Source organism: Panicum hallii, chromosome 7 (assembly GCF_002211085.1).
Source record: "Panicum hallii strain FIL2 chromosome 7, PHallii_v3.1, whole genome shotgun sequence".
Lineage (NCBI taxonomy): Eukaryota > Viridiplantae > Streptophyta > Magnoliopsida > Poales > Poaceae > Panicum > Panicum hallii.
In genome coordinates, this window is record NC_038048.1 from 35,516,773 (window position 1) to 35,542,715 (window position 25,943).

Here is a 25,943-nt window from a genome sequence, read left to right on the forward strand (position 1 = left end):
GGGGGGGAGGGCAGGGGGGCGGCTGCGCGCGTAGGGGGGAGAGCAGGGCCAGCGCCGGCGCGCGGGGGGGGGGAGAGCAGGGGGGCGGCTGCGCGCGTAGGGGGGGAGAGTAGGGCCAGCGCCGGCGCGCGGGGGGGGGGAGCAGGGGGGGCGGCTGCGCGCGTAGGGGGGAGAGCAGGGCCAGCGCCGGCGCGCGGGGGGAGGGGGGGTAGAGCAGGGGGGCGGCGCAGGGCCAGACCGCTCAACCTGATGCTCGTGCTATTTTTTTTTGTACAGATTGCTAAATTCTTTGTACAGACAAGTGCATTTGTTTGATCACATAAGCAACTATTGTGTAATTGTGTGCTACATTTTTATGTGGTTAATATGTTGGTACAGACAGTTGATTTTTCACATGTCCGACTATTGTGCCACTTCTTTGTTACAATTGTATTCGCTTAATATGTCGGTACTCACCATGAACTATTTTCTGTACAGCGAGATGGCTGAAAACGCTGATTGGAATGAGGAGAATACTAGACTTCTATGTGAGTTGTTTGCTGAACAAGTGAGAGCACACAATCGCAGTGGCACTCATCTTAACAGGACTGGGTACAAAAATGTTATGGAAAAGTTTAAGGAGAAGACTGAATTGGATTATAGCAAGCTGCAATTTAAGAACAAATGGGATAAGATGCGGAAAGAGTATGGTAACTGGAAACGATTGTCCAGGGAAACTGGGTTAGGATGGGACCCTGTCAAGAAGACATATACTGCACCTGACTCTTGGTGGAAGAAGGAAAATAAGGTACCAATAATTATGATTGATATCTTTTGATAGTCTTGAAATCTATGCAAATATGTATGTAATTATTCTCTTTGTTTGCAGGTATACAAAGGAATTGCCAAGTTCAGGGATGGTCCTCTTCAACATGAAGATTTAAAGACCATTATGTTTGAAGACATTCGGAACACGGGAGATGATCATTGGTCTCCTTCAAGTGGTGCTGCACCTAACACTCAAGACACCGAACCTGATGATGACAAAGATGAAGATTACGAGGCTAACGAAGCCAGTGATGATTGTCATGAGATCTACCCTGAACCTTCGAAAGGAAAGCGGCCTGCACCTACTAGCCGAAAGGATAAGGGTAAAAAACCAAAAACTTCAGGAGGACATTGGGTGCAGGATCAACTGAACAAGCTTGTTTCCATGAGCGAGAGGAGTACTGCCTCATGTGAGTCTTTGGCAAGGAGGGAGGATACTTCTGGGTGTTCAATCAAGGATGTCATGGTTTTGGTTAGAGAGTGTGGTGCTGTTCCAGGAAGCAAAGAACACTTCATACCTTCTCAAGTCTTCATCAAGCGAGCTGAGAGGGAGATGTTTATGACTTTGGAGATGCCGGAAGAACGGTTCCAGTGGCTTACAATGAAGCATAATTGGCTCACAAGGAATGATTCGACCATGTAGTGTGAGAACAGGCATGTGGTGTGTTCATTGTATCATTTTTCATGAGTTTGTTACATTTTTCCCTGCTGCGTGCAAGCTGTGATTTTTCCCCCTAGTAGAACCTTTACCATGGTATTGTGCTGTAACAATTTTTCATGAACCTATAATAATTTTCCTGCTGTCTTGTAATATTTTTTCTATGAGATGTATGACATGGTTCGTGCTGTATGGAATGTATGACATCTTATATGGTGCTTGAATTATATGATAATGCTTCTTGTTCTCATAATTGTTATGTGTGTATCGACAGATGTCTTCTTCTGATAGTGGGATGGACTAAGTGACTCAGAAGTGGATGATCCGGAAGTCATGTGGCTGATCATAGAGAACCAAAATGGTATTCATGCTGCTGCATCTCTCTTATCATGGTATTATGCATCTCATGTTGACAAGAATGATCCAAGGACTACAAATTTTTCTGGTATGGCTTGGGTCATGGAAACACTCAGCAATCCTAAAGAATGTTATGACATGTTCAGGATGCCGCCATGGCTATTCTACAAATTGCATGATGAGTTGGTTAGTGATTTTGGCCTAAAATCCTCTAGTCATATGAACTCCATAGAATGTCTTGGGTTGTTTCTTGTGGTTTGTGGTCATAGTTGGTCGAACTCTGCTATCCGAAAAGATTTCAAGCATTCTAGTAAGACAATTAGTCGCAAATTCACTGATGTTTTGCACTGCATGGTGGCAATGTCCAAAAGATATATACAACCAAAGGATCCTAATTTCCGTACAGTGCATAGTAGAATTACCAATGATCCAAGAATGTGGCCACACTTCAAAGATTGCATAGGAGCAATCGATGGCACTCATATATCTGCAACACCACGGAAGAGGGACCTCATTAGATATATTGGAAGGTCTGAAAAACCTACTCAAAATGTAATGGGAGTTGTTGATTTTGATATGCGTTTCACATATGCCTCTATTGGTCAACCTGGTTCTATGCATGATACTACTGTACTGTACCATGCACTTGAAAGTGATGAAGATACCTTCCCACATCCTCCTTTAGGTACACTTCAATTATATCTTGAGTTCTATTTTTTGTTATTTCTGAATATTGTTTTCTTATAACTTCATATTTGTTCTCATATGACACTGGAAAATATTATGTTGTTGATGCTGGTTACCCAAGTAGAGATGGCTATTTAGCTCCTTACAAAGGTCAGAGATACCATGTTCCAGAATGGAGGAATAGCGCAGCACCTAATGGTGAGCAAGAGAGGTTTAATTACTTGCACTCAAGTCTTCGCAATGTAGTAGAGCGCACATTTGGTGTATGGAAGATGAAATGGAGGATTCTTCTTAAGATGCCGACATATCCATTGGATAAGCAAATGATGATTGCTGCTGCCACAATGTGCCTTCATAACTACATCCACGAGAATTATGCTCTTGATGAGGATTTTCAAAAATGTGATCGAGACCCTAACTATGTTCCTACAATTCCAACCCGATACAGAAGACATGTTCCTCAGAATGCGTCCGACACATCCACCACAGCTTCTAGTAGTAGGAACATGAATAGGTTTCGTGATGACCTAGCTAGAGCAATTTGGGAGGCAAGGTGATTGCTTTACAAGTATGATGTATTTTGGTTGACTCTAGGTCTTTATTTCGGTTCACTCTAGGCCCTTAATTGTATTTTTGTTGGATCAAGACCTTTAATTGTATTTGGGTTGACTCTAGACCCTTAATTGTATTTTGCTTGACTCTAGACCTTTATATTGTGTTTGGGTTGACTCTACGCTCTTAATTGAATTTTAGATGCCTTTTAAATACTCATGTAATATTTATATATATTATTCCAGATTTATACAACCACAATTTATAAAAGAATAGGTAGCGAACGGTATTATAGATAATCAACGCATAAGAATCAGTTTTGCAGCCAAACGATTTTACAAGCTGATTCTGATTCTCGAGCAGGATCAGGAGAATTAGCTCTCATGGAGAATCAGGGAGCAGATCAGGAGAATCATGGAGCGGAGCTCTACCAAGCTCCCCCAGAATATGACCTGACCCTAAGGGCAAAGCCATCGGCAACCTGTCTCAATTCAGCATTCATCGTATGGCCCTGCATGTTCAAGAACGATAGATCATTTTATGCCTCGTATATGGATAATGGAACACTAAGGTTGTCATCTTTAATAATTAATTCCGTTGGTGCTTCGGTGTACGTAGCCCTCTCATTTGTTTGACTTCCTCCCGCAGGTGTTTCACTTCTTTCATGGTGTGCAATGTGTATAGCCAAGCTTTGGATGGGTATCAGTAATCGAAGGTGCAACTTGCTGTAGATAGCCCACGGAGCTTGCGCAAAAGCTTTTCAGATGGATTGACACCCGTAGAGGATGCTATAGACACCTTGCTAAGTCCTTTTGCATTTTTCATAATAGAGCATAATAAACTCTCCTCATCCCTTGTGCCACCAAATCCATTAATAACAACCCACTTCAGAGAGACCAAGGAGATGTTTTGGCGTCTCCCATTTGATGGTCGGCGGCAGTTACAATCCGACATGCATGGCGTGTAATAAATCTGAAAGTGGTATCATAAATTGTTAAAGGTATTGCAATACTGATATGCTTTTAGTAGAAATAGTAAAAGTGGTATCATACACAGTGATAAGAGTCATACCTCCCCATGGTATATTTGAAGTGTCAACTTTCTCAGACAGCTACTTTTCTTGAGAAAATTTACTATTGTTGGCCCAATTTTGTGCTGGTTAGTGTATACGATTAGCTCCAACTCCGAATGATAAGGAAGTTCCACTTTCAGCTCTGCATCGTCTGCCTACAAAGAGGTACAAAACAAAATCCAGAGAGAACCTAGACTGTTAGTTGATCTAGCAAACCATCATTACATCATTGAGAAAAATAATGAATCAAGATACGCAGATCAAGTATAGAAATATATATATATATATATATGTGGAAAAAAATTAATCATTTGAAACGAAATGCATACAAATATAAGCAAACGGACATCTTTATTTCCCTATATTTGGCTAATACAACATTGAGATAGCTATCTACGAACGTCACATAGTCCTGCAAATAACACCAACTATTTCACAAGTTCATGCGATCACGCGATCATATGTCACGTACAAAAACTAGCTACTAGCTAGCTAGTGCAATATTCAGAAAGTATATATTTGTAGTGTAGAACTGTAGATACATACCAGTGCAATAGGAATTTCAAGCCGTAGAGTGTCAGCACGGTGGAAATGCTGCAGGTCGACGATCACGAGCTTCTGGAGGCAGCTCGACAATCCGCAGAGGCTAATATTAATGCCGGCATCATCATGGGGGTAGGGGTAGTCTTCCCAGTGGAGCTCCTCCAGCACAGGAACATAGAGAAGCATCGACGTGGGAGCGGTGGTCCGTGAGAAACACCTGTGCACTTGCATCTCGCGGAGGCTTCCCGCCACCACTTGGAGTCGCTGCAGCTGCATGACCAGGGAAACGCGCAGGAACAGGAGTGACTGTGCAAGGAGGGCGAGCATCTTCACGCCACGGACCCTGTGCAACAATAGCACCTCAAGGCATGGGCAGCGCCGCGACACCGCCGTGCTGATGCCCTCGCCGTCGTCGGTGAAACGGACGCCGCGGATGAACATCTTGGTCAGCTTGGCGAACGTGCCTGCGTTCGGCATCCTGAGGTCCACCCCCATGAAGGTGAGCGCGAACTCTGTCGCCCTCGGGAAGCATGGCAGCTGGAGCGTCGTCGCCGCCGCGTTCTCGTCCTCGACGTCGTTGTACAGGTTCACGGCGGCATAGGACAGGTAGAGGTAGAACCTGGCGGTGACGCGCCCCGCAGCGAGCCGGGCTGCCGACGTTGCGAGGCGGACGGCGTCGCCGGCGCTGGACAGGCGGCGGACCGAGATGAGCACGTCGGGCATGTCGACGTCGTCCGCGTAGCCGCGCAGGACGCCGTCGACGAGGTTCCCGAAGCGCGAGACGCGGGGCGCCGCGTCGTCGTCGAAGGCGAGCCGCGGGAGGCGCGTCCAGGCGACGCGCCACCGGCGAGAGAGCACGCAGGTGCGGACGGCCTCGACCAGCGGGAGCAGCATCAAGATCTGGAGGAGCAGGCTATCCGGAAGGTAGCTGATCCGGTCGTGATGACGACTTTCCTCATCTCCGCCGCCGGACACGTCCCTGGCGGGCACGTCGCCGCTACCGTCGAGAGCCATGGCAGATTGGTAATCTGGGGTTTCTTGGCGGTGGCTTGGCTTGCTGCTGGTTGGTGCGGAGGTGAGTGACGCCGGCGCGCGAGGCTTTTGTAGCTGTCTAGGAGAGGCGCTGGTTGGTTGGCTGGGGTTGGTTGGCTGGGGTTGGGTGGCGGCGCATTTTGTATGCTTACTGTGTTTTTAATCAATATGTGTACCCTCTTAAATGCCCATGTTCCTGAGAACACACAATGTGTTCCAAGTTTTCATATGTACTATTAGAATGTCAGTACTCTTTTGTTTATTTTATTTTAAAGTCATCTTCATGACCTCGTTGTGCATTTTCTGTCTCGTTTTGGTTGAACAAAAAGTCTGCCGGCCCTTAGTGCTGTTAGGTGATGGAAACGGCTTAGTGGTCAAGGGTCTGGACGTGCAAACGCAGAGCAACTCGTCAAAACTCTGTGATTTCATTGTCTCGGTAATAAAATTTGGGGTCGCCTGTTAAAAAGATCACTATGATAAGGGCAAAGTCAATAATGTGTTAGTTTTAAGGCAATAAAACTATAATACATTTCCTTTGTATTGCCCTACACAACGTCTACATCTAAATAAAATTTGGAAGAGCTGGAATTCTGGTTCCATTTTGCAATTCAATGTCTCAGCAAAATACTGGAATTTGTTTCCTATATCAAGGTCCTCGCTCCTTTCTGTCATGTATTTAGTCTCCTTTCAAATGCAAATGATCAAGATGTACATGTCTTCTCCTAAGTGATTAGGAAGAAAGATGAAGATATTGTGATTCTGTTTTCTTGCACAAGCAGAGTGTAGCAGTCAGCGTATGGTGCTTCACTTGATGAATATACAACCATACGTCTCGGGAGAAGCAGTTATCCAATAAACTTGAGAAGATCTAAACAGCAAAATGCAAGATTCAGAGAAGTACTAACCTTATGTTGAAAAGTTTAATAAGATCAGCATAAAGATTATGATTCCATCAGATGCAATCAGTAATTATGTCTAATTGCCTATGCAACCCTTATGTGTTTCATGTATCTTAATGCCGACCGCAGCATTGCTCTCGCTTTTCGATCAGGGGCACTTTTTTGTTGTGATACTTACATTATATGCAACAGTATGTACAATTTGTGCCCATTAATCGAAGTGTTTGTTATATTTCATCAATTTATTTCATTTTATTGAATTTCTTGTAATTATTGAAATTTGAACTACAAGTCACACGAATAATGGAAAATAATGAATCAAAAAAATGATATTCACGTTATTGAAGCATGCATTGAGACCTTATAGAGAAAAAAACCAGAAATTTCAAATTTGTTGTCCACGAAACATGACGACGAACTTATTGTTCAATTGTTTTTAAAATGTATAAAAAGCAAATATGTCCGAAAATTATGAAACTTCTCGAGATGTAATGATATCACATGGGGAAGCTATGATAAAAATCTGACGAGGTTTCGTTAAAGTTACAACATACGATGCTTACGAATTGAAAGTTTTCCAAAGAGGTGTATGATTTTATATATAGTCCGATTAGGTGTTAAGCATCGTAGATTGCAAACTTTCACAAAATTTTATAAAAATTTTATCACAATATCTTCACATGATAACATGACATCTCGACAAGTTTCATAATTTTCCGACCAAATTTGCCTTTTATACAATTTAAACACGACTCGAACACAATTTAGTCGCCATGTTTCGTGAATAGTAGTTTTAAAATTTCTGGTCCTTTTTTCGATAAGGCATCAAAGCATGCTCATTAACATAAATAAAAAAATTTCATTTATTTTTTCCACTATTCGAATGACCACGCAGTTCAAATTTGAATTATTCAAGAAATTTAATAAAATAAAATAAATTGACGAAATATAGCAGACACTTTGACAAAATAGAGAAAAAAATATGTATATTTTGCCGAGTATCTTGACCAGGCATCGGCAAAACTCCTCTTTGCCGAGTGTCTTCGACTAGGCACTCGGCAAAGAATGACGCCGCTAATTGCGTGGTGCTCGTTTGCCGAGTGTTCTCCTTTGCCGAGTGCCCGACACTCGGCAAAGTATTCTTTGTCGAGTGTTTTTCTTTGCCGAGTGCCTGGCACTCGGCAAAGGGGGAGTTCACCGTGTGTTTTTCTTTGCCGAGTGTAGCACTCGGCAAAGAGTCTCTTTGTCGAGTGCCCCATATTTAGCCTCGGCAAAGCCCCGGACACTCGGTAAAGACCGCGTTTCCGGTAGTGTATGGACGGTACTTGCAATTGAACCCTAATCAACCAAGGTACGCAAGCATTAATAATCTGCAATCTTGAACCCAACATAATTATTCAGCAAGCACTCCATGGACCCGATCGATGTGTATTCGATTTCGAGTGTCCGGGGCTTTGCCGAGGCTATATATATATATATATATATATATATATATATATATATATATATATATATATATATATATATATATACTTTATTTGTCCGTTCCAAATTGCAGGTTGTTTTGGCAAATCTAGATATATAAGTTTTGTTATGTATCTAGATATAGTGTTTATCTAGATGCATAGTAAAATCCATATATTCAAAACCTATATATTTAGATTTGCCAAACAATTTGAAACGGAGTGAGTACGATCATCCGCGATTTTTGTTGTGTTTGCATATATGCGCAAAGCTGCCATGTGTCACTTCTCCGTAACCTCGTTATGCTCGTGCCTGATGACATGCTCCTTCACGTCGACCTCATCATCGATGTCGATCACCTTGAGGAGCTGCCCCGACGGCCCGAGCACGACGTGCTCCTGCACGCGCACGTGCTCCGACACCACCACGTCCACGTCCTCCTCCACCACCGCGTCCTCCTCCGCCCGCTGCTTCCGCCACGCGAGCAGGAGGAGCCCCACGAGGAGGCCGAGCAAGAGAAGCCCCGCGAATGGAACCACCACTGCTATGATGACGATGTTCTTTGTTGATGGCGGTGGTGGAGCGGGGACGGGAGGCGGGTGCGGATGGTAAGGTGGTGGGACCTCAGGAGAGGGTGCTGGTGCAGGTGGTGAAACTTTAGGGGGCGGTGTGTAGGATGGAGGAGGAGGATGCGGGTAAGATGGAATTGCAGGGGGGATATGCATGTGGTGATGGTGAAGGGCACGGAGATGGAGGAGGGTGTGGACCATATGGCCATGGCGGCTCGGTTCGCCAAAGTGAAGTTGGGGCCATGGAAAATCTTGCTAAGATGCGATTCCAAATCACTCTTTATGCTGTAGCACCTCCGTGAGGAAAGAAGTGTGTGTATATGTATATATATATGCATGCATCCTCTAGGTTTTGGTGAGCTCGAAGAAGGAAAAAAAACAGTTCAGCTGTACAAGTTAGCATCTATTGCTATTAGTTGATTGGGATCATTAACTAGTGAGTGATGTCATTTATTTGCAAGTGGTCCATTATACATTGATTAGCGTGGCACGAGCAACTACCAGTTAGGTATGATCAAGACCGTGCCTCACCCGTTATATCTCTGCACAACCCTAATATACATGAGTGCATCAGTCAAGGAATTATGTAGGCAATAAGAATATATATACACACATAAGATACATATACACACAAGGCGCAAGAAAAAAATGAATCGTGCAACTTGGTGTACATCGTGTGAGGTGGCTACTACGCTAATTCTTCGCATGTTTTATATACAGAGACTAGCTGATTATGATGAAGAATACAGCGTGCGATCACATTGCGTGCTTGGTGAACCTAAAAAAAAAAGCATGTGACCTACTAATATAATTTGGCGAATTTTGTGAGCACACTTGAGTTTAACAATATCATGGGTTTATACATAAGTAGGATGGTGAACTTTTATGTGTTGCATGAAGATTAACGAAGGACTGCGCCAAGTTGGTACATTACTACCGCAGGTTACGTCGCATTCACGCTCGAATGACTCAGCTTAGTTCAGCTAATAATAACTGCACCAATCTGTTCTTCACGTACTGCTACTTCTGATCCAAACTGGATAAACGCGGTTCAGTTAGCTCCAAGCTTCCCACTTGCATATGGTTGACAAAATATACGATATGTTAATAAGATCAAGGATTCAAGTTCAGGCCTTCAAATAAAATGTTACGTGTTTCTTACTCTCTTCTCTCCTCTTTTTTTTTTTTTGAAAGTTGCTTCTCTCATCTTTTTTAGTTCGTAAGTTTCAGCATGGAAGTTTGATTTTGTCAGTTTATTAATGTAGTATAAAGTTATGAATTGACTTATTACGCGCGCCTTGAGTAATGGCAGAAACAAAAACGGAGGAGGTATATTAGTATATTTGATAAGTTAATTTAGGTTGTAATAGGCCCCAGCGAGGTCAGTATAATGCATACATGCTGCGGCGCTGCGCCATTCACATTTGAAGTGTGTGGCCACAGGAGGAATGAGTAAGAGAGAACTTTCGAAGCCAATCATCCATGGAAGTGTACATTGCATGCATGTCGTAGCTGACAGCAAGTTAGTGGTAATAATGCCTTTAAAAACCTTGGTTATTTCAAAAAAGAAAACCTAAAGAAGAACATTAATTATCGGGCATTAGGAAAAGGAACTCTTGAAGTGTTGAAACCTAGCATTGCGCGCGGCGGAGCGCAAGTTAAATTCACCCAAGAAAAGTGCACACGTATGCTAGCTAGCTATACACAAGTATGGCTGAATGAACAATAATCGACACGTACACTACTAAGATCCTGCTAGTTTAGTCAGGACAAGTTTTAGTGACTAAACATAACTAAACTTTAGTCCATACCTGTTTGGATCCATAAACTATTAGGTGGGTTATACAGACTGATGGATTAAATTTTAATTTGGATGAAACTAAATTTTAGTCTAAAGACCACCTGTTTGGATTACTCCAGCTTTATGTGTTTCAAATAGTTTTCACCTAAAGTTTAATTCATGGATTAAAATTTAGTTACCTAATGTTTACTCATCTAAAATTTAGTCCGGACTAATCTTTAGTTCTAAATGATCCAAATGGGGTCTAATAACTTTTCAGCCCAACAACAATAATAATAAGGAATGTCCACTAATTTAACCCAGGTACAACGGCACACATAACATGCAGATATATAGAAATACAGACTTTGCATCACACACGTGTACACACGAGACACGATGCTGATATGCACACGGCCAACCATTCATGATCACTCTCGCTCTCGCTTCGACGCCTCGGTGAACCTGACGACGTGCTCCTCCACCTTGACGTCATCCTCGACGACGACGATCCCGGCCGCCCCAGCCTCCTCCACGACACCGCCGTCTCCACAGCCGCAGCCCGCGTCGCCGGCCTCGCCGACGACCCCCTCCACGATGCGCACGTGCTCCGTGACCTTCACCCCCACGTCCTCCACCTCGTCCACCTTCGCCGCCTCCTCCAAGTCCGGGCACCGGCGCCGCCGGCGCCGCCTGATGAAGAGGACGCACAGCAGGGCCGCCAGCAGGCCGAGGCACACGACGCCGACGATCGGGACGACGACGACGACGACCGTGACGTGCGTTGTCGGCGACGGAGAATGCGGCGGCGTGTCGTAGTCGTAGCCTGTTGGCGGCGGTGGCGGCGGGTGGTAGCCTGTCGGCGGAAGCGGCGGCGGAGGAGTCACGTATGGTGCTCCTGCCATTTTAGATAGTTACGTTCTGTGTATGCAGAGCAAGAAGATCGTTCTGTTCTTGATATTCTTCAAAAATGTATTTTCCGCGAAGGATTAAGATGGCAGATGGGGCATAGATCAATGTTGCTTTGAGCCTCTTTTATAGGGAGAGATGGCTAGGGCTAGGAGTAATCTGCCTCACATTGGGCTTGGTCCAACCAGGATGCATCATGCATGCATACACACATGTGCAGTGCAAGAAACAGCTAATTGCATCAGAGTAGATGCTGCTAGCCTGCCGCATGATGACATGATCTCATTTTAGAGTGTGGTTGTACTAGTTAAAACTGTGGAGTACACTAGACAAGATACAACTTGTGGCTTAACAATACTCCACTAGGTATTATACAAGGCTAATTAACAGCTGGTTCAGAGGTTGATACAGGATGACGAGGTTTCAGTCTCAGCAGCCCACTCCACTAGGTATTATACAATAATGAAGCAATCCATTCTCGTTGACAAAAGATTGATAAATTAGATAAATATCTAGGAGAAGATAAACAATGAATTAAGTGCATGTACACTGTCAAGAATGAGGCAACAAACATACTCTTTTGTGAGCTAAACGGCTAGCTAAACCTCTGGTAGGTGTTGTCTGTTAGCAGTAGAAACGCTTATCTCATCATTGATTATGACACATAGTACAACAACAATCTACCTGCATATCAGTGGGCTATCCGAGTTCAGCAAGACTGGATAAACTGAAGGACTACAACAAATGGATACTACAAAATTTCCTCGAAAACCGCCATCTCAACATTCAGAGTACAGCCTAACCAGCTTCAGCGACTCGAAGGGCGTCTGCAGCCGCCATTCCCTCTGCTTCTTGCTCAGTGGCCTGCCCTTGCCGGTCTGCTGCCGGTTTATCTTCACATCGGCTATGCCCCAGGTGCACTCTCGCAGGTCCATGTCATAGGATATTAGCCTCAGCACACCATCGCCTTCCTGAGGTGTGGCTGCCTCATCACTTGTTGTAGTGTATCTGACGTACATTGCCCGTTCTTTGAAGCGTTCGAGCTCTTCAGGGATACGGACAACTCTCTCCACACCAGGGGATGATACCTTCAAAGTGATTAAACCAAAAATATAGTTGTCTTAAACCAAGTACAAATAAGGCAATTCTTATTGAGTTATCGGTGTTTGTTTCTTGAAGAGACTAGAAGTCTTTAACTAGTTATGTCTTATGTGTCCTGTATACAGATTACAGACTGGAAAATACCTCCAAGGATATGTTCTGTGGTATCTTTCCTGCTGACTCTGCATCGTCCAACTTAGCACGGTATGCGATTGTGTATGCTTCAATGTCATCTATTGTTGGAGAACCATACCTATATTATGAAATATGAAGCACTTGTCACTTGATGAGAGGCATTACATAAATCATGTCCACTAAAGGTTATCAGCAACTTGCAATTAATATGTTCTTATGCTGTTGTGTGCGAATACCATGATAGGTGCTATAATCCATGCTTTAACTTCCATAGTTAGTTCACTGCCTTTTGATGAAAAACAAGAACATTTTCTGTATCTAGCATTCGAGAAAAAATAACATTTTCTGTATCTACATTTGATTACATCAAAATATGAGTGAAGCTTCCTCTCAAAATCTTATGAATCAAATATATGAACCCACTACATCTATCACTTTCAGGCTCTAAGCCTCTAATAAACATGAAAAAAACTCTGAGAGCTACTGCATATAGCTGCAAATTGATACATACCTAGTGGACATCTTCTCAATGCGTACTCTGATAGTTAAATTTGCAGCTGTCTTAAAAGCATAGATTTTCAAGTCATCATCCAATGATGCTGAGACCTGCTCTGCCAAAGCCAATGCTTCCTTGTCCCACCATGTGCCAGCAAGTGATATACCACCTCCAGCACCTCCATCTCCAACCTCCAAAACATAACAATATATGGAAGGTCACGTCAATACTATCTAATGAAACTGTATATTTCAACAGAGTAAAGAAAACTTACGTAAAGATCCTGTTCGTCATCACTCTCAAAATCATCTTCAAAGTCATAGTCCTCCTCGTCGTCCTCCTCCTCATCCATTATATCTGCACAATTTGGGGAACAGAGTTAACTTAATAGATATAACAAAGTGCTTACTTGTTGAGCTTACAATTAAAACTCCTGACACTAGCTGAGTAGGATATACACCAAAAGACTTGAGCAGACAAATATCACGGTCATTGAAACATGTAAAGTTTTAGAGCACACATCACACATCCAGGCGTTGTAAATGGGAACCACTACATAACCCAAGCCAAGTCATCGTTTGACAGTTTTTCTAGAAGGTAAGGCATCAGCCTGTCCCATTTTATCAACAAGAATGTATTGTTGCACGTCCAACTGTTAGCAACCGGAAATACGTAATCCTAGATAAACAGACGGGATACGCAAATGAGCAATAAAATCTGCTCAAGAATCTTTGTCAGTTATTTAGTGTTTGTGGGTGCCAACAATATGTAATGCAACTGCATCTGAGCAATTTCATCTAAAACGATGGGAACGAGTCTGCCATATTGCATCGCAGTGAGAATACTCAGACAAGGTGAGCCAATAAATAGATCCAAAATGCAGACTCTTGGGGAAGCCACCTCTCCCCAAAGCAGACAGAACCCGAAACTCCAAATCATCATGAGAGCAAAAACAAACATCACTGGAGTTCACGAAAACCATTACCACCTTCATCGTCGTCGTCGAAATCCTCCTCCTCCCCATCCACCTCCACCTCCTCGCCCTCCTCCAATTCATCGACGAAATCATCCGTGGCCTCCTCATCCGGCGGGTCGTCCCTGTACCCCTTCCGCTTCTTCTTGGCGAACGGCACCACCGCTGGCGCATTCCACCGAACGATTGGCGGGCATGGGCATCCCGGGAGGGCAGCACCAGCACTCACTGCCACGGTAGGGGAGGGCAGCGAGCGGAGCACAAGGGGAAATCGCAATGACCTGATAGGCAAGCGCCCGTGGAGCACTCCTCCGGCGACCAAATCCATCGGTTCACCACAGCAACAGAGGCGAGAACCATCGGGCGTGGCGTGGGCGCGCGCCAAGCGGCCGAACGGTGGCAGCTTATCGCTTTCTCAAGTTGGGTTGCCAAAGTACGCCAACGGAGAGTGAAAGCGTATTCTCCAGAATCCGCCTTCACCAGCGCGGCCGCGCTTTCCCAGTGGAGAGCGAGACGAATCTAGAACACCTCGAAGGAAAAAAACAGAGCCAAATCTAGCGGCGCGGTTCTGTCTCCGTCGCGACGCCGCTTCCGCTCCGACGCGCCCACCAGATGCCGCGCGGCCACGGGGGCCACCACCACGCGATCCACCGCCGCGGCCGCCTCCTCCCGCTCGCCGCGACGGCGGCCGCGCTCCTGCTCCTCGCGCTGCTCGCCCTCCGCCCGGCCGCGCCGCCCGCCGGGGGCCCCGCCTCGCTCCTGCGCGCGGCCGTCGCGGCGCACCCGTCGCCGGCCGCATACGGGCGGCCCTGCGCCGACCACCTCGCCCTCTCCCTGCGCCGCCTCCGCGCCGCGCTAGCCTCGCTGGAGGTTGGCGACGTTTCGGCGGCGCTGCACCTCGCCTCCGCCTCGCTCCAGTGCCAGTACGACTGCTCCCACCTCCTCTCGCTCCCCACCTTCCGCTCCCACCCCCTCACGTCCCGCTTCCTCAACTCCCTTGCCCCGCCAAGCCTAACCGCTGCCCCTAAACCTTTCTCCGCCTCCGCCGCTCCCGCATTCCCGGTGAGGATCCGCCCGGACGCCACGGTCTGCAAGCCGAATCCCGGAGCGAAGCCGTGCGCCTACTCGACCGTGCAAGCTGCCGTGGACGCGGCGCCGAACTACACTGCTGGCCACTTCGTCATTGCCGTCGCAGCAGATACATACAAGGAAAATGTCATAATTCCATACGAGAAGACCAACATTATGCTGGTGGGGGAGGGCGTGGGGGCTACTGTGATCACCGCATCACGGAGCGTGGGGATTGATGGGCTTGGAACATTTGACACTGCGACAGTGTCCGTGATTGGTGATGGCTTCCGCGCGAGGGATATAACATTTGAGAACAATGCGGGTGCGGGAGCTCATCAGGCTGTGGTGTTCCGGTCGGACAGTGACCGGTCAGTGCTGGAGAATGTAGAGTTCCGTGGGCACCAGGATACGCTGTATGCTCGCACGATGCGGCAGCTGTATCGCCGGTGCCATATCATTGGGACAGTGGATTTTATTTTTGGGAATGCTGCAGCAGTATTTGAGGAATGCGTGATTAAGACCGTGCCGCGGGCAGAGGGAGCTCGGAAGAGTGCACGGAATGTGGTGGCGGCGAATGGGAGGATTGATCCGGGGCAGACAACAGGGTTTGTGTTTAGGAATTGCACTGTGGATGGGAACAAAGAGTTTGTGGAATTGTTCCATACAAAGCCACAGTCATACAGACTGTATTTGGGGCGTCCATGGAAGGAGTATGCCAGGACACTGTACATCAGCTGTTATTTTGGGGCGGTTATCAGGCCAGAGGGATGGCTTCCTTGGCGAGGGGATTTTGCGCTCAGGACACTGTATTATGGAGAGTTTGATAGTCGAGGTCCTGGTGCAAACCGCATGGCAAGGGTTGAGTGTAGTAATCAGACACCAGAAAAGCATGTCAAACTCTATTCAGTGGAGAACTTTATTCAGGGCCATCAATGGATTGCATACTAACTACGGTGTGAATCAAATGCTTAGATCATGACCTGTTGTCTTGTTGGCCAGTTTAACCACATGATGTGAAATTTTTTTGTGGTAATCCCTTCAGTCCTTATTCTGAGATTCTGGAGTCACATGTGTTTCTTGTTAGAAAATCCAAGCTGATGTGATTCGTCTTCCTGCTTAAGTATACCCGAACCTTTTTGTATACATATGTTAGTTGCATTATTTTATAGTTTTGTTTTTGTAATTACATTGCCCCTTCAATAGAGTAAAGACTGAACTTGTGACAGAGTATGATGGAACTTCTATTACTTTCTTTACTCATGCTCCTTCATTGGTGTCAGCTTACTGTTGTCTCTGGATTTTCCTTTTTGTCATGATTTCTAGCTTCTGATGGCCCATTACTCATAAAACATTAGTACTTTTGGGACAACAAGAAATATTTGTTTCTTAATAATTGCTAAACTAATGGAAAAAGAAAGGTCAATGTTTCATCTGCTGTGAGCTGAATGACTACTAACTGCCATTCCCTTCAGAACTTTTGCCAGCAGCTTATGCTTGGCATCTATGTTTTATCTTCATGTCTTGGAGTGAGTGGTATAAAAGCTAACTTAAGTTATCTTATGAATTTTTCCTAGAACAGTACACTTGGCACTAAGATACAACTTTCTTCAATTAGCTAATACCGCAAATGACAAAACAATAGTTACTAACAAAATGTGCTCATTTTGTGATACAGAAGGAGTAACATTTAGCTACATTTGATATATTTTTTTTAATGGAGCCGACAGGAAATTTGTGGTCTATATATTTTTAGAGCAGGAGAACATAAGAAATAGAAAAACAACAATAACAATGAAAACAACCATCAACATCAACAGCTGCCATGGCCGGTCGGGAAGTAACCATTTGATATTTAACATGGAAAAACTTTAAAAGAAAATGGTATGTTGCATGTTGTTTACAAGACCGCAAAATCAATGATGTGACAATCTATTATCACTTTACAATGACTATAACAACATGTGGACTAAGTTGTCTACTAATGTTGTTAGAGTCGAGAATTGTCTGCCTGAGCAGCAGTACCAGGTACCAGAGCTGGAAGATGCTACTTGTAGGTGCCTATACGTTTAGTATAAGATGTGGTAACCCGTAACCCTGTTTCCTGTTGGATGCTTCATGCTTGGCTTTTATCTTTCTCTTGTGGCACACTTCCTCTGAGAACAGTTTTATCCTAGGATCGAGGATGCTCATTGCCCAGTATCTGTCAGAGAATTTTGCTTTGTTTGCCTGGACAGTGTCCTGTTTTAATAGAGCTTTCTGTCTTTCATTCAGAAGGCAAAACTTTTGAGCATACAGTGCCATCGTGTCATGCACTTTCCGCTATCTTGCATTCTGAGTTATTGTAGTCCTTAAAACAGAACCATGGTGCCATGCTGACAAAATGGGGAGTAAAAATTCCGAATGGATCTGCTCCAAACAGATTTTTCTTTTCAGTGCAATTGTCTGCCTATCATCCTTCCAAAAATGACTAGGTTTTTCTTGTGTGAAGGAAAATGATGCCATCATGAGAAGATTTCATTCAGGTAAACCTTGGTCTCCTTCTCCCCTGTTATATGATTCTATCTCATTGATACAATCCATTAAATTCTTAAATGTGCAATTGCAGGGCTCAATCACCTGCGCCAGTGTTCAATGTTATTGTATTGGTTCCTGTTGTGCTAATTTCGAAAAGAGTGAACACACATCCATGTTCCTTTGGATGAGAAGGTAAGCAATCCAGAGCCATTACTTGCAATAGTTCCATTTGCTGTATGCATAATTCCATAATATGCTGCCCTTGGATATCAGAGTCTCGTTATGGTTTTGATCTTCCAACCAGCTGCTTTTAGACCATTGCTATGGCGGCTATTAATTGTCTCATCAACAAGGATGATCTGATAATCATGTTCCCTTTCAACCCTGTTAAGTGAATTCTCTCCCCAACAGTTATGGCACAGCAAACATATAAATTTTCTGAACAAAGTATAGTTGCATATGCCTGACGTTGGGGTACGGCAACAATTAAAGCTCCTCTGTTCAGAAAACATGCAAAAAAACGAGTTCCTTTTCTCCAACAAAATGAAGATAGTTAATAGTATAGGCTAGTTTACGATGAGAGCATGCTGCTGGAACATAAAACTAGGTAACCATTGAAAGTTGGTTGCCTGACAAATTTAAAGTGCCACAAAAACTACACCTTTTGCCAGCGTCACCCTCTCTGACGTGCACAAATCTAGAGCTTTGTCGCCAAAGAACTCCTGAGTTTCAGCTCTCGGAGTAATGCCAGCTCGTCAGGTTCTAGCTGACGGCCTCCTGTGCCTTATCCAACTGGAAAATCAGTTCATTTGCAACGTGAAGTTGTAGTCTTGCATTGCTGAACAGAGATCAACTCCACTTTCTGAGCTCTCTTGCCTTGTTTTGCAATCTGTCGTGCAGGATCTTTAATGGAGATGTGCCCAGAACCGGCAGATTCTAGGCTGACTGCACAACCTCCATCAAGACAGGAACCTTAACCGAAAGTTGCTCAAATTTGAATGAAGCGCGCCTAGGTGGACCAGCTTGGTGACAGAGCAGTAAGGAGCAGTGGTCGATGGAGAGCTTGACAAAGCTTGCAGGCCTTGGCCAGGTAGCTTTCAATCCTTTTGGTCGGATTAGAAGACTCTTGGTGCGTGTTTGTCCGACAGGGAGGTTTAACCCTTTGTAATAGCTCAAATGCCTACTTTGTCCTGCCTTCCTTTGTTTTGGAATTTGTAAGGTGTTGCTGGCATCCCCAAGACCCCCCAACAGGATGTTTCTTGAACTCGATCATACTGTTTCAAATATAAGCAGAGATTCTCTCGGAAGAGTAATTCCTTTTCTTTTCCGGCTCCTTGGAAGAGTAATCGATCCCACCGGAGTAGTTGCCTTTCCTTTTTCATCTACCGAATAATCTCACACCTCAGCCTACCTAAAAACATCACGTGAACGGTGAACTGCATGCCACCATTTGTGACGAATATCCAGTGTCTCGGTTTCCTAACCCAACATCTCGTCGCGAGTTGCTGCAACTGCCAGATTTATTTGAACTGCATCACCAAGCATGATTTGGCATTGTCCACGCCAGGACCTTTATTATTAGAGAATTTTTAAAATAAAGATAGATATTTTGGAATTTGGCATTGTCCACGCCAGGACGTTTATTATTAGAGTATTTTTAAAATAAAGATAGATATTTTGGAATAAGATCTATCAGGTACATACTCCATCCATTCCAAATTATATATCGTTTTGGCAAATCTAGATGCATAGATTTTGCTATGCATCTGGATTGACATTGTGTAAATTTATGTATTTTGATTTACCAAAATGAATCACAATTTAGAACGGAGGGAGTACTGCGCAATGTTCCTAACTAACCAGAAAAAAAGATCCGACACTGAAATAAAATGTTGATAGTCATATGGATGCAAGAGAGTTTGTCCGTAGACCTGCGACTTTTTTTATTACAGATTTCGCGGTGGCCCCTGATTTTGTGCAAGATGCTAAGCAAAACAATCGGACAAGTTATGTCTACCCAACCTGTGCAAGATACCAAGTACAGATATATAGCTAATACTTTGGAAGGACGTTGAAAGCAACCAAATTTAAGTCTTGCTCAATCGAAACAAAGCGACATGCACACAGCACACAAATAACTTTCAGCAATTCTTTACATTATCCAGTTCTAAAATCAAACGACTGCGTTTTTTTACATCCTGATGCGATGGCTTCTTTGCGTCCTCACTAAATTCTGGTGCAAGGGCATCCACATTCTTCACATCCTAAATTTCCTGCTTACCAACAACTGTACAACTCCAAACCTCCCACCAAACCGTTTTCACATTCGCATCAGAGCTGCGTCCCACGGACCATGGACCTTCACCGACACCGTCGCCACCCTGATCACCACCTCGGCGGCCTTCACCACCCTGCCTACGAGCTTCGCCGCGCCGACGCGGCGCAGCGCCGCGTCGGCCAGCTTCTGGCCCCTGGGGCCGCTGCCACCCAGGACGACGCCACGGAAGGCGCAGTGGACGGCCCGGGAGACCATCTTGAGGACCGCGTCGCCGGGCCGGAGGGTCTTGAGGAACACCCGGGCGATCATCTGCTTCCGGGCCTGAATCTTCTCCTCTGACGGCGAGCTGACCGAGGCCGACGCGCCGATCATCGCTTCCACGATCTCGTCGGTGCCGGCGTTAGGTGAGCCGTCCAGTATCTTCAGGAGCGCCTCGAAGAGCTCCGAGATGGAGTTCTCCAGTTCTGCAGGAGTGACCTTCGGATTTTCAGCCATCAGAACTTGACGCAGTGTGAGCATGCTGGAGAAACAACACGATTTGGACAAAGATCAGCACATCACGACCACATTAATGAATTTAATATTTCTGACAAAATATGTTAGAAATCAAACGGTGAGATGGTTACCTCGTAGCAATCACGATCACTTGTTGGAACTGGCTCTGCACGGCCCTCAGCCTCAGCAGATTCATCTGGAAGCATTCAGGAGTCGACTGCATTTGCAAGCCCTCCATGCTACCGACAGGCTGCAGCAGGCCGATCCTTACCAGCTTGTCGAGCCTTCCGCCCTTGCACTCTGGCTGGCCAGAAGCGTCTGCTGCAGGTACTGGTGAAGAAGATGGTGGTCGCCCTGCTGGAGCTCCGTGACCTGCTCGGAGCACCGGAACGAGGGCAGGAGCCTGGCCTGCTGATGATGGCACAACTGAAAGACAGTCTGAATGTTCGCTCCATTCCTGTTCCGCGACGTTCTTCGACGCCGAGAACAATCGCAGAGTCAGAGGGCCGGAGAGAAGCTGGTGCGTCAGCAGGCGGCCCGTAGCGGTCGGCGAAAGCCTTCTGCAGGTACTCCACGCCGGTGGAGCCTCTCACGATCGGTTGCATCACCATCTGGATACGCGCCTTGCTCACTTCAGATCGCAGCTCCTTTATTTCTTCCAGGACGAAACGCAGGCCCTTGACCACGGAGATGACAAATGAGCTGCTGCTGCTGCTGCCATTGTCGCCAGCTTCAGAACTCGCAGACAGCTCGCTGAGCAACTTGTCGTGGCTCTTATTCATCTCATCCTCCTTCGCGGCAGCGGAGAGCTTCCGGACGGTAGCCAGGGAGTACTGCAAGATCTGACCCAAGTGTTGGGCGTCCTGGGAACCTGACCCAAGCACCTGAGACAGGATCTCGAGGTCAATGTGCTCCACGATCTCCTCCTTCAACTCCTTGGGAGCCAGCTCGTGCAATGAATCCCTCACTTCCTTTACTAGGCTGACCAGCTGACTGTAATCTGGTTCGTCTCCTCTCAAAGATTCAGTGACCAGATCCCAGAACGCTTTCTCCATGGCTTCTCTCACTTTCTTCTGGAAATCCTTCTCTGCAGTGGCAGCACCGTCAGACCTGCCACCAAAATCGCCGCGGTCCTGGTGAAGCATCTCGTTGACCATCCGCTCGTTCTCCGTCGGCTGCTTCGCCGGCGATGTACCGCCTGACGGCGACGAATCAACGCTCAGAGGGGTCGACACGTTTGCGATGGGTGTTGGAACCGGGCTCCCGTTCTTCTTCGCCTCAAAGAACTTGGACCTCGCGTCGGAAATCGCCGAGTCCATCCGCTCGGCCCCCGCGGCGCCGCTCAGCTGCCGAACCTTCTCGCGCAGGAGCTTCTGGTCATCGGCGACCTGCGGCCGGATCGCCTTCATGTCATGCGTGAGAGTGAGATCGCTCGGCGGCCGCCCGTCCGCGGCGGCCACCTTGCACGTCTGCATCATCGACAGCTCGAGCTTGCACGCGGCCCGTACAAGGTCTTCCTCCAGGACCCTCGCGTCCTTCACCTTCCACGCCACGAAGCGGTAGAAGTACGCGCACCACGCCTTGTCGAAACCGGCCAGCTGAGCCCTGAACCTTCCCTGACCTCCGTTGCCGAGCACCATCTTCGTCAGCAGCTCGAGCTCCCTGACAAAGATCGCCGCCGACTCCATGTGCTGCCGCTCCCCCTCGCCTTGGCCGCTCAGAACGGCGCTGGGGTGAGCCACGATCATGTACGCGCAGAGCACGACCCCCGGCGATCTGCTCGCGCCTGAACCTGCGGCCGGTCTCTTCGCCGCCGCCGTCGCCGCCCGTGTCGACACCGCCCGGCTGGTAGTGGGGGGCGCCTTCCTGCTCCTCCTAGGGGGAGAAGCGAGGTGTTTCAGCGACACGGGCGGCGACGAAGCCGCCGAGTAGGAGATCACGAGGCGGCTCTCCAGCCGGTCCAGCAGCGCCTTCGCGGCCTGAGGAACCGCAGGGGACTGCATCGACATGGCCAGATCGTCGAACGGCATGCTCTTGACGGACCTCTCCTTGATCCCCAGGGAATCGTAGGCCCGAGCGTCGTCTTCCTAGACAGCACAAATTGCTTCCAGTATCTGCAGTTAAAACAAGAAGGAAAAAGCAGCCACGAGTGAGGTGAGATTGGGATTAGCCACGCTGCTACCAAAGAATCGCCCCAAGTTCCCAAATGAGAGTATGCAGCACAAAATACCTCGCCAGCTTTCTCGAGAAGAAATCTGCTGCGTTCTCAGCAGGCGGAGAACTGCAGCGAGGGCTTCGTCGCGGCTTACGCGCATCAGTTCGAGCGTCAGGATTTGGCAGCACCGCCGCCGGCATGATCTCCACCGCCGCCAGCTCTCGCGCCCTCATCATCGATCACCGTACCCCCCGATCAACTCTCGCCGGCTTCGATCGGTCTCTCCTCCCGGGCTGGCTGCTCGGTGACCTTCTCTTGGTTTGGTTCCTCTCTCTTCCAGGATCCCTTTTGCTGCCCTCGCAAGTTCAGTGTGCGACAAGGTTTCCAAGCGGCTCGGACACGGATGGGGTCATGGTTCAGCGTGCGACAAGGTTTCCAAGCGACTCGGACACGGGTGGGGTGGGGTCACGGCGTCAAGCGCGCGTGGACGACGGTTGGGTTCGGCAGGCAGGTTGGTTCGGTTTTTTTTTTCCACGTGGGTCAAGAAACTGTAGTTTTAAGAACCAAAAGATCTGCAAATTAAAACCATTTTTTAGAAGATCTTGTGTGGAGTATCAAAAAAGCTCGACCCCCATCCCAAAAGCATTGCTTGAGAGACGGAGAAAATTCAACTGAAAGCTGGCTCTTACCTATACAGGGACACTGTAGTATAAGTGTTAGTAGTGGTTTTATCAATTTCAGCAACCAGCATTTTATTTAAACTAACAAGTTTTATGAGTCTTTGCGCCCTAACTTGTTTTGTAAGGAATAGAGCTTTATCATATACCTTTCTCATCCACTAAGAAATCGGAGGTCAAAGCGGTGAATTGCGACCACCAACACCTCCGAAGCTTAAACTTATGTTTGTCCTCGAGGAAAGCTAAGAAATTAGGCTTAATGGATCAAGAGTTTTATTAATGTCAACTAGCCAGCAAAATAAATACCAAGTGCATAGCCTTTTATGACCCCGGTAAACTGGCATGCACAAATGTACACCAAACCTCTTCTTAATACATGTACGCTTCTACATTCTTAACTTGCTTTTCAGGGTGTTGAAAGACAAAAGAATCAGGTAAAAGTTTTGTCGAACTCTTCCCTTTTTAGATTTATTCTAGGGAGTTTTGAAGACAGACCTAGCAATAAATTAAAGCCCAGGCTACTTCTTCCTATAACCGGCACAAGTGCATTACAATCACAGACGATCAAGTTTGAATGCGTAACTCCCATTGTAACGTTGACGTCGGAGCCTGGGCCGGTGCCCAAGGTTACCGGGCCATGGGCCCACCGATGTCCAACTCTGTATATATCATTTAAAGCCGCCACGTGTATGGCGAAGTTTATTTTGTTCGTTTTGGCCATTTTGACTTTTGGAATCCGACTCAAATTGATTTTTTCTCTCATTTCTTTTACTTATATTTGTTCCCTTTAAGCTAATGCTCTTAAATTGTGCTTCTTCATGGCAATTCCATGTTTTTTTAGTATTGTTAACACGCTTCCTAAATTGCACACGAATAGCCTGTTTGGTAGGGCTTGATCTCCTAAAATTTCTTTAGTTCTGGCTTCAATGGTGAAACCACATTTTTGGTGGAGTTAAAATCATTATAAAAAGTGTTTAGCAAAATAGCTTCTTAATGATAATATGGTAATTATCAAACTACTTTAGATTTTAAGAAGGGAGGAGATACTGGTGAAGTTATGTTTTTCTCCTCCTCCCTATTGAAATCCATTATATTTTTATATATTTTGTACAACTTTATCGAAAACTGTTGGAGAAGTCTCAGCAAACACACCCTATTCCTCGTGGTATTGGTGTTTGAGATATTGACAACATGATGTAGGGCATGTCAAGACTCCATAAATGCCATAGTTAAGCCACTACTTAGATTCCTATCCATGACAGTTGATTTGTAGCATTTAGTATTTATTTATTTATTTGTAACTTGATCGAAAGCAGAAGCATGCATCTCTCTAACTCCAAACTAATACCGTAGAAAAATTAAATGTTAGAAGGTGGCAATTACCGTAACATAGTTCTTGTACTCTACAATACTGGATAACTGCTAAAGCAAGCCACACAAATACGTAATCGAGACAATGATTAACTCGTTATAAAAGAATCAAAGCAAGTTGTACCAGTAGTGGCAAATTGGCAATAGCTTGAAAAATTTAGGTATATGCCCTCTTATTTAAGTAATTTGCTTCCAAAAATCACTTGAAACTAAAATACCACTTTTCGTTATTCTTTGTAATTTAATTATTTATTTATTCATTATTTACATTGATTTTTATTTTTTATTTCCTCCCAAATTCATGTAGAATAGCACAAAATTTTAATTATTTGACCTGAATTGTTTGTGACTCGTAATTTGCTTCTTAATTGCTATACAATTATTATTTGTATTTGACCTATACAATTTATTTAACTATTTTTTTCCTAATTTGTTCTTAATCACTATACAAATCAACTACTGCTAGTTTTCTTATATTTTTTATTTCGTATTTAGCTATTTACAAATAGTAACTTTTTAGTGCTAACTTTCTTGTTTTATAATTCCGAGTTTAGCTGTTTACTAATCATTTTTAATATAGATTTTTAAAAGTCCTAATTTTCTTATTTTTCTAATTTCTAGTCTGTTAATTTACTAATCGTATTTGGCATGGATTCTTTGTCATGTCGTAATTTTTTTTAATTTTTTAATTTAGAAACTATATGTTTATTAACTGTATTTAATATGGACTCTTGAGTTAGTTTAGACCGTTAGATCCTCATAAAATCCAATGGTGTAAATTTTTCTATTTTTAATTAATTTGCGAATTTTTAGACTCTCTCAGCTAATGTAGTGGTTTCTTTTAACACTATCTTATTAATATAATACTCTATGGTTTGGGGATTTAGCAGGTTTATTGATAGAAATCAATTGTTTATTCTAATATGCTTTGTTATTCCCTATTTTTTATTCTACTTATTCCTATGGGAGAGATAGAATTCCTCGTGACATGAAGAAAATTTCCCTTTTTGAATTCTTTTTAGTAGCAAAAAGGAAGAAGAAACGGATAAGAATTGTATTCTTTAATTATTTATCTATTTTTAGGGTGTTAAGAATACCTCTAGAATCATCAAGACATCAAGGAGCAAAGAAACTCATCTCTTTAGACATCTATCACGTCGTTGCAGAGAGAAACTAAGGAACGTGCATGTTTTATTCAATTTCTCTCCGGTTCTCGTCCCTTAAATGAAGCGGCCGGCCGTCTGGTTTCAGGAATTGCGATAGGGTTGACCGAGCTGCATGTAATGACACACCATGAACTTGCTGCTCCGGCATATATAACGTGCTTCTCCAATCAATTGCCTAGTAG

The 25,943-nt window shown here is 45.2% G+C and overlaps 6 protein-coding genes and 1 pseudogene across 9 annotated transcripts; 2 read left to right on the forward strand and 5 right to left on the reverse strand.

The window, feature by feature from the left end:
- Positions 1-481: 481 nt before the first annotated feature.
- LOC112900702 (L10-interacting MYB domain-containing protein-like) lies at positions 482-1,450 on the forward strand. The gene is made up of 2 exons (XM_025969526.1): positions 482-787; positions 869-1,450. The coding sequence occupies exons 1-2, from the start codon at positions 482-484 to the stop codon at positions 1,448-1,450; spliced, it is 888 nt and encodes a 295-aa protein (XP_025825311.1).
- A 2,819-nt stretch (positions 1,451-4,269) lies between these two features.
- LOC112900703 (F-box/FBD/LRR-repeat protein At2g04230-like) lies at positions 4,270-5,690 on the reverse strand. Its single transcript, XM_025969527.1, has 3 exons — positions 4,680-5,690; positions 4,481-4,545; positions 4,270-4,288 (listed from the first exon to the last, which is right to left on the reverse strand). Exons 1-3 carry the CDS (start codon positions 5,688-5,690, stop codon positions 4,270-4,272), a joined length of 1,095 nt encoding a protein of 364 aa, XP_025825312.1.
- Positions 5,691-8,352: 2,662 nt separating this feature from the next.
- Positions 8,353-8,796, reverse strand: LOC112900705 (wiskott-Aldrich syndrome protein family member 2-like). The gene has a single exon (XM_025969528.1). The coding sequence runs from the start codon at positions 8,794-8,796 to the stop codon at positions 8,353-8,355; it is 444 nt and encodes a 147-aa protein (XP_025825313.1).
- A 1,949-nt stretch (positions 8,797-10,745) lies between these two features.
- Positions 10,746-11,355, reverse strand: LOC112898768. The gene has a single exon (XM_025967054.1). It carries the CDS (start codon positions 11,323-11,325, stop codon positions 10,852-10,854), a length of 474 nt encoding a protein of 157 aa, XP_025822839.1. The 5' UTR covers positions 11,326-11,355; the 3' UTR covers positions 10,746-10,851.
- Positions 11,356-11,863: 508 nt separating this feature from the next.
- LOC112900141 lies at positions 11,864-14,448 on the reverse strand. 2 transcript variants are annotated; one of them, XM_025968906.1, is made up of 5 exons: positions 14,047-14,448; positions 13,336-13,418; positions 13,077-13,252; positions 12,575-12,683; positions 11,864-12,417 (listed from the first exon to the last, which is right to left on the reverse strand). In XM_025968906.1, exons 1-5 carry the CDS (start codon positions 14,360-14,362, stop codon positions 12,109-12,111), a joined length of 993 nt encoding a protein of 330 aa, XP_025824691.1. In that variant the 5' UTR covers positions 14,363-14,448; the 3' UTR covers positions 11,864-12,108. The 2 variants fall into 2 exon arrangements, with proteins under 2 accessions (XP_025824691.1, XP_025824692.1); XM_025968907.1 differs by having other exon boundaries at positions 11,865-12,417; positions 14,050-14,448.
- A 128-nt stretch (positions 14,449-14,576) lies between these two features.
- On the forward strand, positions 14,577-18,926 carry LOC112898709 (probable pectinesterase/pectinesterase inhibitor 51). 3 transcript variants are annotated; one of them, XM_025966982.1, is made up of 4 exons: positions 14,577-16,134; positions 17,463-17,627; positions 17,711-17,811; positions 18,520-18,926. In XM_025966982.1, exon 1 carries the CDS (start codon positions 14,647-14,649, stop codon positions 16,051-16,053), a length of 1,407 nt encoding a protein of 468 aa, XP_025822767.1. In that variant the 5' UTR covers positions 14,577-14,646; the 3' UTR covers positions 16,054-16,134; positions 17,463-17,627; positions 17,711-17,811; positions 18,520-18,926. The 3 variants fall into 3 exon arrangements, with proteins under 3 accessions (XP_025822767.1, XP_025822768.1, XP_025822766.1); XM_025966983.1 differs by having other exon boundaries at positions 17,594-17,627; XM_025966981.1 differs by having other exon boundaries at positions 14,577-17,627.
- Positions 18,927-19,844: 918 nt separating this feature from the next.
- LOC112901361 lies at positions 19,845-22,838 on the reverse strand (annotated as a pseudogene).
- Between the last annotated feature and the right edge of the window lie 3,105 nt (positions 22,839-25,943).

What these genes read in the sequence shown, in the direction of transcription:
- LOC112900702 (XM_025969526.1), top strand. Translation starts at nt 482, where the DNA reads ATGGCTGAAAACGCTGATTGGAATGAGGAGAATACTAGACTTCTATGT. An exon ending in GGTGGAAGAAGGAAAATAAG is followed by an intron (nt 788 to 868) that starts GTACCAATAATT and finishes CTTTGTTTGCAG; the next exon opens with GTATACAAAGGAATTGCCAA.
- LOC112900703 (XM_025969527.1), bottom strand. Translation starts at nt 5,690, where the DNA reads ATGGCTCTCGACGGTAGCGGCGACGTGCCCGCCAGGGACGTGTCCGGC. An exon ending in TTGAAATTCCTATTGCACTG is followed by an intron (nt 4,546 to 4,679) that starts GTATGTATCTAC and finishes TGTTATTTGCAG; the next exon opens with GACTATGTGACGTTCGTAGA.
- LOC112900705 (XM_025969528.1), bottom strand. Translation starts at nt 8,796, where the DNA reads ATGCATATCCCCCCTGCAATTCCATCTTACCCGCATCCTCCTCCTCCA.
- LOC112898768 (XM_025967054.1), bottom strand. Translation starts at nt 11,325, where the DNA reads ATGGCAGGAGCACCATACGTGACTCCTCCGCCGCCGCTTCCGCCGACA.
- LOC112900141 (XM_025968906.1), bottom strand. Translation starts at nt 14,362, where the DNA reads ATGGATTTGGTCGCCGGAGGAGTGCTCCACGGGCGCTTGCCTATCAGG. An exon ending in CGACGACGACGATGAAGGTG is followed by an intron (nt 13,419 to 14,046) that starts GTAATGGTTTTC and finishes CAAATTGTGCAG; the next exon opens with ATATAATGGATGAGGAGGAG. An exon ending in ATGACGAACAGGATCTTTAC is followed by an intron (nt 13,253 to 13,335) that starts GTAAGTTTTCTT and finishes TATGTTTTGGAG; the next exon opens with GTTGGAGATGGAGGTGCTGG.
- LOC112898709 (XM_025966981.1), top strand. Translation starts at nt 14,647, where the DNA reads ATGCCGCGCGGCCACGGGGGCCACCACCACGCGATCCACCGCCGCGGC.